This window comes from Hermetia illucens, chromosome 1 (assembly GCF_905115235.1).
Source record: "Hermetia illucens chromosome 1, iHerIll2.2.curated.20191125, whole genome shotgun sequence".
In the NCBI taxonomy this organism is placed as follows: Eukaryota; Metazoa; Arthropoda; class Insecta; order Diptera; family Stratiomyidae; genus Hermetia; species Hermetia illucens.
In genome coordinates this window covers 86,720,014-86,739,511 of record NC_051849.1, presented here as the reverse complement: position 1 = coordinate 86,739,511, position 19,498 = coordinate 86,720,014, and the positions used below count along the sequence as shown (strand labels likewise).

Genomic DNA, 19,498 nt, shown 5'->3' with positions numbered 1-19,498 from the left:
GGACTGTGAATGCCAGGTTTTTTGTCGATTTCAGACACCACTACTGCCACTATTTTGTTTTTAAATTTATTTTATAAAAATCAAATTTGAATGTGTTCCTGTAAATTGTAAGCATTACCAGCAGATATCTTTCTTGTTTGGATATCTCACTGTTAGCTATCTTCATGCCGCATAGGCGGAGAATCGTAAATGGCGTCATAAAATGTCAAAACCATTAAGTTCGCAAGGTGTTTTCTCCGCGTTCGTCACATAAAGCATGCATATTCCATAATTTACTGAATTGAAACCGCATAATCGGCCATCAAGTTCGATTTCTATCTCGCGAATGGTTCTCTAGCAAGCGGGAAGTGTGTAGTGAAGTGAATAAAATGCGACGAATTTCTCGTTGTTTTTTGACTACTTTGTGCTTAGTATTTGTGGTGTTCATTGACTTGTCGCAAGGATCACAAAGGTCGGGTAGTACATTAAATGAGGATTACGACGGCGGTGGTGCCGGCGGCGGAGGCACCGATGGCCACGATGACGAGCAAGGCTATTGTGCACCTTACAACGGGAAAGTTTGTAAAGCATTCATCACGGGACAAGTTTGGTATAGTCGCGATGATCCCAATGGGGGCTGGCAAAATGAGCAAATCACGGCGGCACTTTGGGATGAGCTGATTTCGGATCTGACGGGATTATGTCGGAGTGCAGCTGAGGTAATTATTCATAGCAAAGCTAGTGTAATCCTTTTATTTATGGGTGTCGGGAGAGAGTGGAGGAATTCTTATCAGCGAAATGCAGAAAATGTGTCGTTTGTGGTTTTGCGTGTGACTCTCAGACGGTCCTCCTTTGTGGAAGGCTGCGTTGTGCAGTTTCACCAGCCGCCACAACTGTGCTTATCTCGAAATCTGAAATTTGACGCGACTGTTTGTTATTGATACAAATGGCAATTTTGTAAATATTTGTCGGGTTATCGAGTAGGGTTTGTTTTGGATGTAATTTGGTCTGGGTTGGCGAATCGAGAAAAGGCTCTCCTTTTGGGAGTTATTAAAAGCAATTCCCTGCTTGAGCAAACTTTCTGAGAATAAACATTCAAACCGCGAGATATAATGATCTCATTGCTCCACAGACACTACATTTCTGTCTCCGGTTGATTTTCGTTGGTTAGGTATTCCCATCACAATAAAAAAATCGAATTGGTATTGACTCAAGGCTCGGGGCTTATCAGATTGTTTCCACCTATCGTCTCAACACGTTAGCTCAATTCGCGTGCGTGATGAAGTGAGCCTAAACGTAAAGAGCCCGGAAGTGAAACGTTATCATCAAAGAAGCCGCGGCTTGTCTTATATTCAAAAGCAATTAATTTTCAGTAACAGTCATTGGTACGACCACTTTGTTGACTTAAATCATTCGCCGATTGTTTCAAGGCTGATTATTAAGATAACCGTAATAGCCATCCTAAAACAAACTTGTTCATATCGAGATGCCTTTTAGGCTCCTTCAAAGTTTAGCGACTGAATAAACGATGCAATAATTGATACCACATGCTTAGAACAAAACCGTATTAGGATCGATTCGATGTCTGTCTGTCTGTCAGTTACACTCAATTTATTCGCAAACGGTTGAGGGTACCAAGACGAATGGAGAGGTGAGAATATGTGGTTTGTGAATCCCTTTGCAAGTGGCCCCATTTTCTATTAAGTTTAAGGGGGGCTTACCATACATATGAAAGAGGTGTAATTTTTTCACAGAATATAGTCGTATTCGGTATCAAATGAAGAGCTAAATCAGTACTTTTCGAAACTGATATTATTTTTGATACTGGGAGAAACATAGGTGAGCGGGGGCTCAAAATGTATGCCCTAAAAAGTGTAAAAGGCCTCATTATCAGAACCTATTCACCGAAAAACCTGAATAAAATCAAAATGGTGCATCCATACGAAATCTAGGACTCAAAATACAACCCATTCCAATATCTGCTTAAATAAAGTTAATAATAGTATTTCACCATATTTTTGAAATTCACCCGAAACCCCCGTTAACTTCTACTATTTAATAAATTATAGTAAGTCAAAGTTGTCCCTTTCGCATCAAATTACTATTCCCCACGAGATATGATTTTAGTTCCACGCCGAATTGAATATCGGGTAGCGGGACAACCAACATTCAGTACGAACTATATATAAGTGGGACAATCAAGTATCAAATATTTTTACATAAAGCATCAATAAAATCTTTCATATTTGAAGTTTTGAGCTAAACCAAAATTAACAGCTCTACTACCAAACCTTATCTCCACCTCCACGTGGTGATCGCTGGGAGTTCCTCCTTAATGAAAAACTCCAGACGGAGAAGGATGAAGGCTAGTCTCTCGCGCCTACAAACGGGAAAAATTATAGCAACTGGACTTCCAGGCTGGATGTTGGGTAGGGCTGACAACAATACACGGAAAACCGAAGTTACGAAGCCCCGAAAGGTGCCTCGGAAAGGATGGATTTTACAAAGACGTACCCGGCAACGAAAATAGAATAACCATTGCGCATTTTGTCATGGAACGTTGACTCCCTGTACAGACTGAATCCTGCTCAGCAGCTAGCCGATGCGTTTTCCTAATATAAAACTGATGTAACAGCATTGCAATATATTCGGTTTCCTGGATAAGAGCCACAACACCATATATTGGGTTGGGGGAAAAGAAATGTTTTGTCAGTAGATGAAGACACTTAAACATATCTTGTGTTGTACTTATCGCATCGGGTCATACTATACGGCAATTTGAAGACGACAATCTGTGCTACAAGTGTCTCTTTGGCAGTGTTGTGATCGTACGTTTCAGTCTCAAGTTATAGCGCATCAAAACTGGAGTCCACCAAGTAAGAAATTCGTCATATTTTATCTTTTTACTACCTGAGAGGTAAAAATGCAACAAAGGCGGCCGAAAAAATTTGTGAAGTTTATGGGCCCGATATTGTAACGATTCGCATAGCACAGCGTTGGTTTGATTGATTTCGTTCTGGTATAGTGGATGTTGAAGATACACCCAGTACTGGTAGGCCAATCGTGGTAGAAACCGATAAAATCGTCGAAATCATCCAAGTAGACCGGCATGTATTTGCTCGACTGGCCAGGAACTGGGTATAGACCATAAAACAGTTTGGAACCATTTCCAGAAGATTGGATTCCAAAACAAGTTGACGCAAAAAAACCTCTTGGACTGAATCAACGCCTGCGATGCACTGCTGAAACGGAACGAATTCGACCCATTTTTGAAGCGGATGATGACTGGTTATGAAAAGTGGATCACGTACGAAAACCTCAAGCGAAAAAGATCGGAATCATCCACTATGAGCTGCTCAACTATGGCTAGACCCTCAATTTGGTCCTCTATTGTGAGCAACTCAAGCGTTTGAAGCAGGCGATTGACCAGAAGCGGCCAGAATTGGTCAATAGGGATGGTGTTATGTTCCACCAGGACAAAGCTCGGCCTCACACATCTTTGATGACCCGCCAGAAGCTACGGGGGCTCGGATGGGATGTCCTATCGCACCCACCATATAGTCTGGAACTGGCACCGAGTGATTACCATCTCTGGCTGTCGGAGTTTTTTGGAAATAAGGAGGGGGGATAATGAAGTTGCCTTCTAAATGGCAATATGTTTTCGAACAAAACGGCGCATATTGGACTTAAATCGAATAATTCTAAGTATGTTAAATAAAGCGTCAAATTTCCATCACAAATGCGACATTTCTTTTTCCCCAATCCAGTATTATAGCGGCCATCTAGCAAACCATGTTCTCAGAAATCAAAAACATACTGGAGATTTTAACAGTCAAGTAGGGATGGAGCCGGTATTTAGGCGATACATCGGCTCTCGTAGCGTACATAAAAACATAAATGATTGGAAGTATCTGGTTCGCGCGGAAAGCGGTCAGCAAACATAAGTGGGCCTCTTCAGACGGGACTAATTTCAACCACATTGACCACGTGTTGATTGAATAACGCCACATCTCAGCCTTGATGAATGTCACAACATATAAGGGTGCAATATAGATTCGGATCACTAGCTTGTTCATATAGTGCTCTGGGCTCGAATTACAGCATTGCCAGAATCCCCTCTGACAATCGGGTGAGGTTGAATACTGAAGCCAACCGCAACAAAGCCCTCCGTAACATCTATAAGGGGAAACTTGATGTCGTAAACCGCAGTTTACAGATGTCCTGGATATGAAGCATCAACAAATAATCTTCACACCTGAGGAGCGTTATCACTGATACGGCCACAAACATACTTGACTTGTTTGACGAAGAATATAAGCTAGCAACCGAAACATGCTGAAATCTAAAGGAACACCGGCACACGCAGAGATCGCTCATCCTGTCCAGACAAAGAGGGAAATCTGATTTCCGGCAGAATGGGTTTATTGGAGCGACAGATTGAGTACTTTGAAGAACTGCTCAACTATCAAAATATCTGCGAGTCGAGGTTCCGCCAACTGAAGACGACGGACAAATGCTGCCACCACCAATCATGAAAGAAACAGTCGGTGCAATTTATCAGCTTAGAAAGTCATAAGTCTCAAGGAGCCGATGAAATTGTAACCGAATTTGTTATATATGCAGGCGACGAACTTCACAAGGAGTTTATCAACTGATGCTCAAGGTTTGGGACAGTGAATCAATACCTGACGACTGGCAACGAGGCATTATCTGTCCTATGTATAAAAAGGGGGATATATCACATTGCTGAGTATTATCTATAAGGTCGGAGCCCCATACGCCCAGAACATCATCGGCTCATAACGAAGAAGCTTCACTCCAGGTAAATCAGCAACAGACAAGATTTTCTTTCTGCCGCAAGGGATTTATAAACTGTTGGAATATGGCGACTTAAGGCTGTATATGATAGCATAGACGAGCGCAATGCTGACCACGTTGCCTCCTACAGTGCACTGTAGTGTACCGTTACGGTCTTGAAGGAAGTGCTCTAACACACTTCAAGGCCCTGATCCAATATGGATTGTTGCGCCAACGATTATTATTATTATTATGATAGAATAGCCAGGGTAAAACTGTGCATGGCCGTGATAGGATTCGGTATCTCCGCGAAATTGATAAGACTGGCTAGGATGACCCTAACCAATGTGCTAGGTCAAATAAAAGCAACCTAATCAACATCAACAACGGTCTAAGACAAGGGGATACCCTATCATGCGCCCTCTTTAATCTAGCCTTGGAAATATGCTCCGCGATGAAGATGCTAATGCAAGAGGCACTATCCTCTTCGAGCTCACCCAGCCACTGACCTACGCTGGTGAAGTACGTGGCGACAATGTCAGCGCCAAAAACCAAACAACCAGCAACATGAAACGCACTGATCAAACGACAACAGAGCCTATTTCAGCTTACAAAAGTTGTTCCGCTCGAAACGTCTCACCATAGGGTCAGAGTTCTTATTGTACAAGACAATGAACTTCCCAGTTCTTATGTATTCGTCGGAGACCTGGGTTCTTAACAAGAAAAATTGTGAACTCTTGGCTGCGTTCGAGAGAAGAAGCCTTCATAGAATTTTTGACCCCTCCATGAGGATTGACGATTCCGTAACCTCTATAATGATGAAATTTATGATTGATATTACGATCCTCTGGTTGTGGATAAAATTCGGTTCAACAAGCTGTAGTGGGCGGGTCACCTAATCCGTCCGTATGGGAGAGGATGGTCCTGCCCGGAAAATCGATAAGGGCAATATTTATGGTAGAAAAAGAAGACGTGGCAGGCCCTGCCTGAAATGGAGCGATAGCGTAGGCTGGGCCGTCAGACAGCTTTTGAGGATATCGATTCGTTGGCCCGGGATGTGTGGAGTTCCTTACTGACCTGGATACCAGCTGTTGTGCTGTTTTTGGTCAACATCGATTCTAGTAATTATTTATTATAAAAAAATCGATTCATATGTAAATACTACATTGCTCCAATCTTGATCAATGCGTTTTGCTTCGCTGACAGTGTTGGTTTTCACGCTGTTCTCTTGTGTTCTTTCTTCCTAACTTTTCTTCTGCTTCACCTAAAGGTAATATTGGAGGCTTCGTGAACAAAGCGATGATGGCACCATCTTGAAAACTAGAAAAAAAAATTAGCTAATACTAATTTTTTACAATTTCTAGTTTGCAAGTGTTTTTAAAAACTACAAAAATAAAGGTCTGTGATTACATTTCAAAAGATTTTTATATATAATCATGTACAGTAGCCGTTCGTAAATTAGAACCTGCAGAAATTAGAAATTATTTGTTTATTCAAAATTAGAATAAATGGTTTTCATCTTTGAGCTTAGAATATCTTTTTCTATTTACAAGGTATTTTCTGATATTTTATTTCCCATTTGTGACCACATTCCCGTTTTTTTTGTTGGATAGGGTAGATGAACATGTCGGTAAGCGGTGGGATTATCAACTAAACATCTCCGCGTCATTAGAGAGCTAGTTTGGAACCATTTGGCACATTACTTCGGGTTAATACTCCCATTCTCCCGCCTTAGGAAACCTAAGTACCCGGACGTAATATAAAATGAGGCTCCCCCCATTGCATCTGCAATTTTTCCCATATCATCTTCCACGAGAAAAAACGATGTCGGTGTCGTTCACCACCCCATGCGGAACACACAGTCAGTCCCAATCTTGTGCAAGTAAAATGGAAATCCTCCATACCCACCTAGAAGCTAGGTAAGGAAATAATCGATCTTATCATGTTTTTGGATCTGCCGCGGGCCTAAGTTGCCGACGAGCCGCACTGTCCATCTGCCTCTTGATTCGTTTATCCAACCGAGGCCAACGAGATCACCATCAATCCCAGCTCTGAGAAAGCGCAGCAGGCGAAGGCAAAATTCCCCATCTCTGTACTTCCTTGTCAAAGGTGTCAGCCCAAACCACCGGAATAGACTGAAAGGGACTGTGTTGCACCCATAAGAACACGTTTATTCTTAGAGGAAGAATTCTCAACATTTGCCATTAACCGAATTAAAGCCGAAACTCCAGCTATGACCTTGTCCGTTGCTGTTTTGATTTGGTGAGAGAGCTGTCAAATGAAGTTCGTTACACGAACTTATATCAAGCAATGTACAATGAAAAGTGGGGAAAATTGAAAACGATGAGTAACAGTTTGTCCACACTTCACGTCATTCGCAATTTGGCCTCACTTTTGGTTTCCGGCATTTATTTTTTAAATGTAAATTTGCTAAGGTAAAATCAGTTAAGGGGAAGTGGGACTAAGCAACTCATCAATTTTGATCCGTGGCTGAATCGAAAGTATGGTGAAATTGATTATTTCCTTTCCCAGCTCCTTGTGCAAGGTGGGATGGGATTCATCAGCAACTTTATGAAGATACATGTAAGCTATCTTCGGACAACATTTATCAAAGAGGTGCTGAGATGCACTGAGATATGGAGCCGTTTTCTGCACTATGGTCGGTTTCTTATTTTCGCTATGAAGATTCAGCTCGCTCAGTGGAGGGGCCGGATGATAGGGGGTTTTTTGAATTTACAATTCCCTCTTTCTTCTCTCGTATCTCTCGTGAAAGGAGTTCCCTGACTTGCAGGCTCCCTAAGGCGGGAGAACTGGTGGGCTAGTCTTAAGTAATGTGTCAAACGCTTTCAGAAACATTCTATGATTTCGGGGAGGTGTGTGGTTGCTAGTCCGACAGCTTACCTTTGCGGGAGTCCAACCTCAGTGCGTAAACACATTCCCACGCTCTAACCAAAATAATGGGAATTTAAACATAAGAAAATATCTTGTAAACAGAGAATGAATTTCTAAGCTTGGAAATTATGTTAGAATCATTTGTTCTAATTTCTGAGCGCTTCATGTAAATAAATTGTTTGCTCTAATTTCCAAGCTTTTCTAATTTCTGCAAGTTCTAGTTTTCGAACGGCTACAATATTATCCTGTATTTTGTTGGTAACTCTATTTGAGCCTCTCCCAGGTGGATCATCGATATTGCCATGAATTCCAAACCTACTAACTCACTCGGTTACGAACGTTTTCAAGGCTGCTAGGTGTTCAGCTACCTGAACTCGACTCATTTTTGGGCTCTGTTCATGACCCGAGAAATACTGCTTCAGAACGTTGTATTTGGGACCTATTTTCTTTAAACAATTAACTACTTCTGCATTTTACACTGACTGAAATGATAATACAATTGCGATTTCGTCTTCAAACTAGAGGATTTAAGTCCTGATTACACGAACTTTATGATTACAAATAAGGAAATAATGGTGTCCTCGTTCTAACATATGGCAGGACCCGGTAAAGAAGCTACACTTTATCTGAAATAATTTATCTGCTTAATTTCTGAAGTACAACTTGAATTCTCATTTTTTACGATCGTTTATTTTACATGTACATGGTTATTAAAAAAACCGCATCCGGTTCTTGGCTATGTGACAGGACTTGTCGAGCATTTCGTTTTTTCTCAACCATTCTGTGGATTTAATGATTTAGTATAACTGGCAATGGGTTCGTTCGTTTTTCTTAAATTGTGATATATTTGACATTCCCGTAAACCCATCGTCCACAGATATTTAACCTGAACGTCGAAGTATCATATTTTTGACATCTTGAAATACTAAGTACAATAATTACTAAAAACTTGGTGTTTTCATGAGTAGACACACGAGGGCGTCCTAAACATAAATCAAGCTGATTTGAACTGTGCACAGAAAGAAAGTCAGGCGGGTTGTGGTGCTAGGAAGTGAGTAGTACTGAATCTAGGTCTCTTTAATTTTTTTTTATGGATGTATGTTGAAATGTGTAAAAGAGTTAGCTGCCGCAAGTTGCAGCAGAGTGTGGGATCCTCACCCACTAGAACCACCCTTATCTTCTCCCCACGGTATCATTGTGAGGTATTACTTCGTGTGGAGGTTCTGTTCTATATCAGCACGATTAAATTACGCGTCCGTAGCGTTTTGTGGCACGATCCAGTTTCTGGAGCTTTTCTTGCATCGTGGTTATTGTTGCATTTGCCGTGCTCCAATTCGTTACCGACCTCAGCATTGAATCGACGATTTTTTGAGGTCCGATAACTACGTTGAGAGCTTCGTTCAATCTCCCTCTTTCACCCCTGAATCTCGCGCAATGGAATATAACCGGGTCTAGCGACGCATAGTCAACGGTGTAATCAGTTTCTGTAACCACCGTGTCTCATAAGGAATTGTAGCCTTTTCCAGAATTACCCTATTGTTGCTGCCATATCCTGTACAGCTCCTTCCTAGTATAGTAGATTTTCGGAAATGTGCAGTCACATCGGAAGAATTTTGCCCTCTGCTCGAAGATCCAAGAGAATCATTCCTGCAATAACACACACCCGATATATGCCCTGCACACCCTTCCTCGGTTCCACTGCCTTGCCCAGTGCCCACCACTCCTCTGATCAACAGCCGGCGACTGTATTTTGGTCCTCCAATAGTAGGCATCATCGTTACTATAGATGAGTTAGCCTTTTTTGTCTTTTCTCGTGCAAAGTCAATCATCAGTTATCTGATCATCTGATCATCATCAGGTATCTGATGATTGACTCGTGATTACAAACCCCGCTATGGTGGAATGAATAGTTTCATTTCCACGACATTCACATTCTCGCAACTACCATCGCCGCCAGGTCGTCAAAGTTGCCTCCTTTGATACGCGAAGGCCAAGCACTCCATCATACATTATGTTCGCCAGCAGGAACCCCACTACACAACCTTACGGAACACCTCCTGCCACAAAATCTTCTTTCGGCTCGTCATCCGCCTCGTACCAAAGAAGTCTCTCTAATAGGTAATTTAGATAGATCACCCGCTAGCTTGGTCAAAGAAAACAGCCTGCAATATATGACCCTCTTCAAATTTTCCTTATAGTGTCTAAAAGATGAATAAAGTGATATGAACGCCAGGTTGTTTCTGGGACTTTGGGCAGGAAACACTCCTATCATGCACGATTTAAATGTGCTTATGAACCATGCGGATCTGATTTGATTTGTCGGGGGAATATGCATATAATTGTCTGGAAATTGGCACAGGAGATTACCATCAATTGCAGGTGTACCCAACAGATGATGACAGTTGATTTGAAAAAATTATGAAGTGTCCACTAGATGAGTTTCACGTCTGTTGTGGGAGTTGGAAGTTTCCCAATCACTTATCAATCTATTCCAGCAAGAGACTGAGTCGTTTTTAAATTGAGTCAAAGTTTGTGACGGAAATTGTAATATTTTGACCATTTGGATTCCGCGGAATTATCATTTCGAAGGAATACAGACACAAATTTAAGAAGCGCCATGACAATGCCAGTTACCACTCAGCAAACAACATGTAATAATAATAATCGTTGACGCAACAATCCACATTGGAACAGGGCCTTGAAGTGTGCTAGAGCACTTTCATCCAAGACGGTAAGGGTACACTAGATGGTTACAGTACCCTATAGGAGGCAATGTGACCAGCATTGTGCTCGCCTGAGATTATTACCCCGATTTGACTCAGGTACTCATTCACAGCGAGTCGGCTGATATCCGACGTAAAATCATGGTACAAACTCCACTGCCACCAGAGAGATTTAAAGCACGACCTTTCTTACGACAGCCTTGTGCTCTAACCACTCAGCTATCCGGACACACACACACAAACAATATATAACCCGTCAGCCACACCTACACGTTATCGCTGTCAGTTCCTTGCAATGTGCTTCGGCTGCCTTCACGTTGTTGTAGGTCGACACACTCGTCGACAATCCCGAGATAGTGGCTTCCATTGCATGGTCTAATCCGCAATGGAGTAGTTCGCCTTTCCTTAGTATGAGGTCTATCCACTGTAAGTTCTGCTTTCTGATCAACGGGCCCACGGTTATCTGGCCCATATGCCGACCAATTTCATCACTAATTGTTGTGTTAGACCAGAACACTCCGGGGAAACGACGCACGCATAAATTGATGCAAGCTTGGAGCTTTTGAGTAACAGTGGTTGCCACTTTCCTTATACTACTCCAATATAGTAGCGCAAAGAGGACGTTTGCGCGGAGCAGTCTCAATTTGATGCTTGTGTTGAGATAATTATATTTCTAAACTTTGGACAAAACGCGAAGGCGGATTTAGCGCTGTTATTGCGTTGGGCGATATCGTCAGAAACAGGGCTTCTTAAATATACAAATTGATCAAAGTCCTCCATGTTCTACCCCTTAATGCAAAAACAAATTCAGAACTTTGGCTTTGTGAGGGTTTATGTCCAGGTCGACTTTATTTGTTTTTATAGAACCAGAGCCATTTGGTTAAAGTCCATGACTCGTTGAGAGAGCAAGTAGATGTCAGCGTAGCCCAGATGTTGGAGGGAAGATGGCATAGTTCATTTAATCCCTCCACTTTCTCTAGCCAAGTTAACCCTAGTGGACAGGATGCAAACCTAGTGGACTTCACTTTCCAGGTACCTCTCCCGCGTAGGGCATTCCAAATACACTCCGTTCCCGCTGTGGAAAGCTTTTTCGAAATCGATAAAGAGTAGGTGGATTGGTGACCTAAATTGCGTGCGCTGTCGCACAATAATGCGGAAGATGGTAATGTAGTCGATATAGGAGGTTCCAAAGTTGAAACTAAGTTTTCGAGATCTCCCTTGATGCACTCCAGGATGATTTTGTCTAATATCTTCTCGTCAGCGGAAAGCACACAACTACACTTTTAATTGTCACAGTAAAGATGGTTGCCCTTCTTCGGAATCTTAACTATAATCTCTTCTTCCTCTCCTTTCTTGGGAAACATCTCAGATTCCCAGCATTTACGAATGATTGGAAGTATCAACTCTGCAGAGACTGCAGGGGCGCAGGGAGAAATTCCGCGAGAGACCGTCAAGGCAATCGACTTTACTTCACTTGAGTAAGGTGGTGGCAAAATTAGTTTCTCTTCTGTTTGGAGGAGCCGTCCGTATTAGCCAGAAGGGGGGCCGACGCATGCAATCCAATAGCGACACCTAAGCGATGTCAACATATCTTCAGAAGACAACTCCTAAATCTACTGATGATCGCGATGTGGTCAATCTGATTAAATGTTCAGTCGAAACTAAACTAACAATGTTGTTTGATTAGCAGCGAAGAGAGTTCGACCGGCAACGTCTTAATTTGCAGCCGAGACTATCGAAGCTGATAGATGTGCCTTGGAAGAAAACACCAATAGGTTATGGTAGTGAGCAGTGTGAACAGACTACGGAAAAAGCACTACATCACAAGGCATTGAGCTTTCTTTTGAGTCTGTAGTCGGAACATGGTACGCATAAACTTTGCCGACGAAGATATGAACGATTGGCTCAGGTCCCAAAAAATGTGCGTTAGGATGCACGACTAATCCTTTACGCTGTTATCGTTCAATAAATACTTTGATTAGTTTCAAAATGAATATCGCAATGGTGCAGAACCTGTGGAATAAATAGGTGTCTTGAACAATTTCAGCATCCTCAATTGGATGCTGCCAGGCAGCAAACTAGGTGTTCCAGAAAGAGGTGTTAAAAAGGTTCACAGTCAAACGACTTGATGACATTACTACGTGTTTGGGACCGTCATGTTACAAGTGTCGCCACCTAACGCGAGTAAGGAGGACGTGAAGCGTAGGGTATCGCCATCTAAAACATTGCTAAAATGCAATATTTCTCAAATAAAATTCCAACATTGTAAGGCGGCCGTTGTAATAATCAGTCATTGGATCGCTTACCGCAAGATATTTATATATCTATGGGTTGTTAATGGGGAAACAAGGAGCTTAAACTTTCCGCATGTTGATTTATTGTATGTCAACGGACGGTGAAATCATCATTCATTTCATTTCCTCTAAGATAAGGACGAAGTTCGCAGTGAAACATTCACAAAAGCTATTCAATATGCTAAAAGTAAAGGCACGTTAACGCTCCCTATATTTTTTGGGAATCTAAACTATTAGAGCATCTAGCAAGAACCGAACCGCAAATACTCAACTCGGATAATAAACCTATTTTCTTCAATGTAACTAGGCGAGAAATCATGGACATCGCGATTATGTCTCCTGGTATGGTGATCTTGTTGGAGAGGGGCGGGTATTGGATTATATGCCGCACTCACATCATTAAATTTATAATGGGCATACGGAATACGTGAAAGAGCTTTCACGAACTGCTGAGCATCCGAGTTATGATCACTAGAAGCCGCATCAATTGCATTGCCGAAACTGCAAAAACAGTCCATATGACCACAACTAATATGAGTATAACAGAGAAGAGTAAAAAATATTATGGTACTTGGATTTAACAAAACAGAGGGGAATGACAAAGCATTCCTCAACCGAGCTCTGAACTTTGATCCAGGTGCACAAAAAAGTGGTAGATCGGTTCATGTAGGCGTGTTTTTGAGCCGACAGTCTTGTGCTCTTATCACTCAGCTATCCGGATACATACAAACTTATAATGGTGTATCTATATCAAATCTAGACCTCAAAACACATTCCATTTCGATATCTGCTCAAATAAAGTTACCATATTAACGACTAGTTCCTTCTCTCTGGGGACGCTCTCGGATTCCAACAATTTTCGTACGAAGTAGCCAATGTGCAGAAATGGCCGGAAGAGCGATGAATAACTCGGCAGTTAGATCGTCAAGTCCAGCAGTTTTACTACGTTTGGAGCAGTCGGTATCCACATATTTCATTTCAGCCATAAGAAGTGGAACCTCAACGGATGTGATACAATAAGAACCCTGATGAAGTGTTCCTTCCACCTCTAATCGTCATCATGGATGCGAATCCGAATTAACGTACCTCATACGACCATTGAAAAGTGTGCAATCACATGCAAATTATTTCATGATGTTGTAATCAGTTCTGAGATCATTGCATTCTGCCCTGACCAGCACAATAACAGATTTCCTTGTGTCACGGCGCATATTATTTTAAACTTCGCAGTATCGGAACGCCCAGCCTTCACTCGCAGCGGTCAATAGAGGCGTCCGTTCATTTATCCGCTTTTACGATTTCCGCAGTAAGCCAGAATTTATGACGGACGTGGTCGATCACCTATATAGTAATCAAGAAAAGTGCACGTATGGTGTCAGTCAGTTGAAACCCAATTGACCTAAGGCAAGCTCTTGCTCGAACAATTTGTCCTCAATGACGAAGCGGTGGAAGCTGTAAAAACCCGCAAAACCTTCCACCATTATCACCTTTAGAAAGCCGCTCAAGTTGCTAGCGTACAAATTTCTATCCCTTTTAGACGCCTTTTATAACAAACAGGGAATACTTAGAGTGTAGTCTTGAACCCAAATTCACAGGGCGCTGCCGCTAAAAATGCTTTTGCTAATACACAGCATGGACAGGTGTAGAGAAAACCACCACAAAAGAAAGATTAACGACCATGAATAAACCATAAAACCTATTTAGGTTTTATAGTTTTGGAAAATTTCAAGAAGAGAGGAGCTTGTGATTGAAATTTCAAAAGAGAGTTAGAAGGATCATTTATAAATTACTACTTAAAATATCTTAATGTCATGATGTAGGGATGGGAAGTAGGAATTTGAAATGGAAAATAGTGGAAGTACCAAAGGATGCTGATGGGAGGGAAAGGAAAACGGATTATCTCGACAGCACGTCATAAGGCAAAGACGAAACGAAATGAGACGCATGATGGAAAATCGCGAGTACTACAATTTCCAAAACAATATTATGGAAGGCCGTAAGCGCTACGAACTCGCATAGTTAACAAATATTTATGAATTTGAAAAACTATAAACATATATATCGATATTTTTATTTTATTTTTACAGGTTATTTATTAGAAATATATCTATAAAATCAAATAGCATATAAATAAGTTATTATTTCTCTATAGAAAATGCTGTGCGCTTACGCATTCCCACAATGCATTAACGAGGACGGGAGCGCAATTAAATTGCCGCTTTGCTACGAGGATTGCGTGGCAACACACCTGCAGTACTGCTACAACGATTGGGTCCTTATCGAAGAAAAAAAAGAGCGTGGGATCCATTTAAAATCGCGAGGTCATTTTCGACTGCCAAATTGTGAAATTCTTCCAAAATATAATCGTTCGGCGGTTAGGCCGCCATGCTCCTTTATTGGCTTAACCGAATTAGATTCGGATGAAATTACCTGTAAGTGAATATTTTTGTCCTCTATAAGTTCGCAGTAGACTTGACATTAAACATATTTTTGCAGACGACTGTCGAATGGCAAACGGACGGTACTACCTTGGTGATGTTAATGTTACAAAGACTGGAATTCCTTGTCAAAGATGGGATTCACAACACCCTCACAAACACATTCAACCACCACCGGTTTTTCCACAAATTCGAGATGGAGGAAATGCATGCAGAAACGCCGGCGGCGAAGAACCTTACCCTTGGTGTTACACGATGAATGACTCTATTCGATGGCAGCATTGTGACATTCCTCTTTGTCGTACGTTTTAAAAATGAATCAGCCGCAGAAACGAAATAATCGCGTGTTTATTTTACAGCCAACTCTTCAGACACGATTACAAGGGATGGCAGTACGCAAATTTCAATGGAAACATTTTTCACGCCGTCTATGATTTTTCTACTATCTGGGATAGGATTTGTGGGGATTGTTGCGTGCCATTTAATTGTTTTATTAGTCTATAGAGTATTGGGGCACAAACGTGTACGACAACAACATTCTGGTGGTTACAATATTGCAGCTACGCACGACAATATCGATTTGAATAAATTACCAAGTAACTCGGCTTATCATGAAACACGGGCGCAATTGAATCCTAAACTGGAGAAACTGGAATATCCCCGAAATAACATCATTTATATAAAAGATTTAGGACAGGGGGCATTTGGAAGAGTATTTCAAGCAAAAGCTCCTGGCTTAGTGGCAGAAGAGGACTTTACTCTGGTGGCAGTGAAGATGCTGAAGGAAGATGCCAGTCAGGATATGCGACTGGATTTCGAGCGGGAGGCATGCCTTCTAGCTGAGTTCGATCATCCGAATATAGTTAAATTGCTTGGAGTCTGTGCAATCGGAAAGCCCATGTGTTTGTTATTCGAATTTATGGCTCGCGGGGACCTAAACGAGTTTCTAAGGTCATGTTCACCGTATATTACGCAACGAGTAGAAACCCCACGACCAGATGTAACTCATCGCGATCTACTTAGTATTTCTCATCAAGTGGCGGCTGGAATGGTTTATTTATCTGAGCGTAAATTCGTCCACCGTGACTTAGCTACAAGGAATTGTTTGATTGACGAGGATATGGTCGTTAAAATCGCTGATTTTGGCCTTTCACATAAAATCTATTTACAAGATTACTATAAAGGTGATGAACATGATGCAATTCCAATTCGGTGGATGCCGCTTGAAAGCATCCTGTACAATAAGTATACTATTGAGTCGGACGTTTGGGCATTTGGTGTCTGTTTATGGGAGATATTCTCGTTTGCCTTGCAACCATATTATGGTATGACTCACGAAGAAGTTGTAAAATATGTTAAGGAAGGTAATGTACTTAATTGTCCCGAGAATACGCCACTAGCGATATATTCACTAATGCGAAAATGTTGGAATCGTAAGCCAACAGATCGGCCAAGTTTTTCTGTAATTTATGAAACTCTGCAGCGAATCATTGCAGATTTTGACAGTAAAAACATTCGCTGATTTTCTGGTTAGATCGTTTTTATATTTAAACTTTTATTTCTTATTATCTAAGACACTGCCTTTTTACTGTAGTGGTTAATTCTTTTTTACCTTTTACATACTTAGTTCCTTCTAATGAGAAAACGATCTCGTATTGAAGTGGGTGATTTTAGCTCACTATTTTATTGAAATTATTTTCTTTAAGTTTTTACAATTTCTATATATACACATTTTCCGAAATTCTGTTTCTCGAATATATTGCGTACTGATAAGTTACCTACCTCTTGGAGAAGACATTTTTATAACAACTATTGTATAGATAGAATCTAGGTTAAGTGAAACTCAGTTGTTTGCTATTAAATGGGAATGAATATTGTGTCACTAAACGATGTGAAGTGATGAAAGTGCACTCACTGCGATTGGAATTATTTATTCGAATATATGTAGACGTTTTGAAACTGCAACTGCAGTGCGAATGGCATTGATATCTTGAATAACATCCTCGCAACGGCTCAGAAATCGAATGGAACAAAAAGGTTGCAGTTGTAGTAACGTAATTTCCAGCCATTCCATTCGTTCCCTTATGTGGGACTAGATACTTTTCTGCAAATATTATTGGTTCTTCATGACAATATAAGGTAAATGGCTCTAGAAATTAATGTTTTCAATTTCAGTTTCATCGAAAAATATTCAAATGTTGAGTAATGGCTTAGAACCAAAACCCACAGCAATGTTATTCTATTTTGAGGAGCCATTTCTAATCAGTGTACAATATTCTATTTAAACAATCAAAATTATTTTATCCTCGAATGCTTTCATATTATCTAGTCTAATTGCTGCTTCACTATGCTTAGTTGATAATAAATGAGCAGCTTCATTTTTAGTATATTATCTAAAGATTTTCCAAAAATTATGACAAATTAAAGTTCTCTTAGGTTTATTCGATATAATCTCATTGTTTTCTCGACCACATTATCGTAATGTAACTTTAGAATTAGTGAATAGGTTTCACAGATACGGATTATGAGAATAAATGTGTTAGGAAAAAAGTGTAAGAAAAATATTCAAATATCGAATTAGTGTAAGGTATACATATGTTATTTATCATTTTTGTTATTTATATTTTATGTTTCTCTTATGTACACAAAATACAGATTGTAAATTGAAAACGAGTACGTTCTTAATTATTGAAAAAAGTGATTTTCAGAAAATAACAACGACTAATTTAAACAAATCGGGACACCGGAAGCTAGACGCTTCAGGTTTAAAAGGTTTTGTGTTTCCCTATGTGCATGACAGTTCCATTCGTACATAGTTAAAAATTCCATTCCCCTCTATTTTTAAAAAGCCATTTACACAAATAAGTTGATCTGGAAAACTTTGTATTGATAATAGCTAACCCCATACGCTTCATACTAGGAGTTCAAAATTTTTAGCAAATGTGAAAAACTTACCTAGAACAGGGACAAACAAGTCGGAATGCTGGAAATTCTGCGCTTCAGGGATAAATTCATGCATATATATGTACGCATCCAAATTGATTTAACGCAACTCCACATATTTCCACTTTATCCATGCTCAAAACCATATGTATATGTACGTAAATTAAATATCGCTGGTAATAACCCACACACATACCAATCTTATTGTGAGCTACCCGCAAACTTCATTACCACATGCATACATACATATCTCTGCCTCCAGTAATTCATGCTGATATTCAAATGACTAAAAAAAGTAAGAAAGGAAATATGAACCCGCCGTTCATATAAGTTCACTTTATACGGTGATGACGCAACAAATTGACGTGAAATGCGAAATTTTTATCTTCTATAACTTTGTTAATAATAGTTTGATCGCGTTCCAACTTTCCAGAATTATATGTTATCGCCTATGTTAATACCAAATTTTGTACTTCTAGGATGAACTTAAGGGGGCCTAGATTTTATGTAGATGCACCATTGTGATTTTTTTCAGATTTTTCGATTGGATAGGTTCTGAGAACGAGACGGTTACACCTTTCGGGGCACACCTTTTGAGTTGTCGCTCTCCTGTATTTCACCCAATATCAAAAATACGATCAACGGAAAGTTCTAAACGAGTCCTTTCACACATGATTATATTTTTGGTGAAACAAAATTTACCCCGCCTTTCGCATAAATGGGTAGCTCCCCTTAAATCCACGGCAAAATGAAGTCACTCACTGCATGTAAAGGGAGACACAGACCACATGTTCTCACCAAATTTCGTGACAATCGTTTCAGCCGTTTCAGAGTAAATCGGGTTGCCAGCCAGACAGACATTGAATCGATTTTAATAAGGTTTTGTTTCACACAAAACTTTAGAAGGGCTCGGGAGAAGTACAGAATTTAGTACTCCAAGGATGAACTCAAGGGGGGTTTTTCAGTCAATTTGCAAAAGTTGGTAATATACTATTAGTAAGTTTATTTGAGTAGTTATCGGAATGGAACATATTTTGAGGGCTAGATTTCATACCACCCTGTTTTCAAAATGAGTTCTCTCTCACTAGGAGTTCAACATTATTAGCAAGTGTGAAGCAGTTCACTTAAATAAGATATAAACAAGTCGAAAACCGGAAGCTCGGCGCTTGGAGTATGAAAGGTTTTATACATAGCTCGTAGTGTACATACTTGTAAATACTCGAAATTCAATTCGATGTGCTCCTGGCACTTTTTTGTATAGAGTAGAAATTTAAGATTTTGGAGAAGTAACATTGACCTTTTATAACTTTGTTGATAATATTAGGATTTTCATATCATAGATATTGCAATCGAGAGTATTTTGAGTCCTTGATACCATGTGCATGAATCACCATAATTTTTTTCAGATTTTACATATAATTTTCATTTATTT

The 19,498-nt window shown here is 40.4% G+C and overlaps 1 protein-coding gene across 1 annotated transcript; it reads left to right on the top strand.

Annotated features, from left to right (window-relative positions):
* Positions 1 to 172: 172 nt before the first annotated feature.
* On the top strand, positions 173 to 17,796 carry LOC119646203 (tyrosine-protein kinase transmembrane receptor Ror2). Its single transcript, XM_038046585.1, has 4 exons — positions 173 to 698; positions 14,838 to 15,117; positions 15,182 to 15,424; positions 15,483 to 17,796. Exons 1-4 carry the CDS (start codon positions 369 to 371, stop codon positions 16,643 to 16,645), a joined length of 2,016 nt encoding a protein of 671 aa, XP_037902513.1. The 5' UTR covers positions 173 to 368; the 3' UTR covers positions 16,646 to 17,796.
* The last annotated feature ends 1,702 nt before the right edge of the window (positions 17,797 to 19,498 follow it).

Excerpts from the sequence above, each read along its gene's own strand:
- LOC119646203 (XM_038046585.1), top strand. The coding sequence starts at position 369 with ATGCGACGAATTTCTCGTTGTTTTTTGACTACTTTGTGCTTAGTATTT. Across the intron at positions 699-14,837 it reads TATGTCGGAGTGCAGCTGAG|AAAATGCTGTGCGCTTACGC; the intron begins GTAATTATTCAT and ends ATTTCTCTATAG. Across the intron at positions 15,118-15,181 it reads AGATTCGGATGAAATTACCT|ACGACTGTCGAATGGCAAAC; the intron begins GTAAGTGAATAT and ends ATATTTTTGCAG.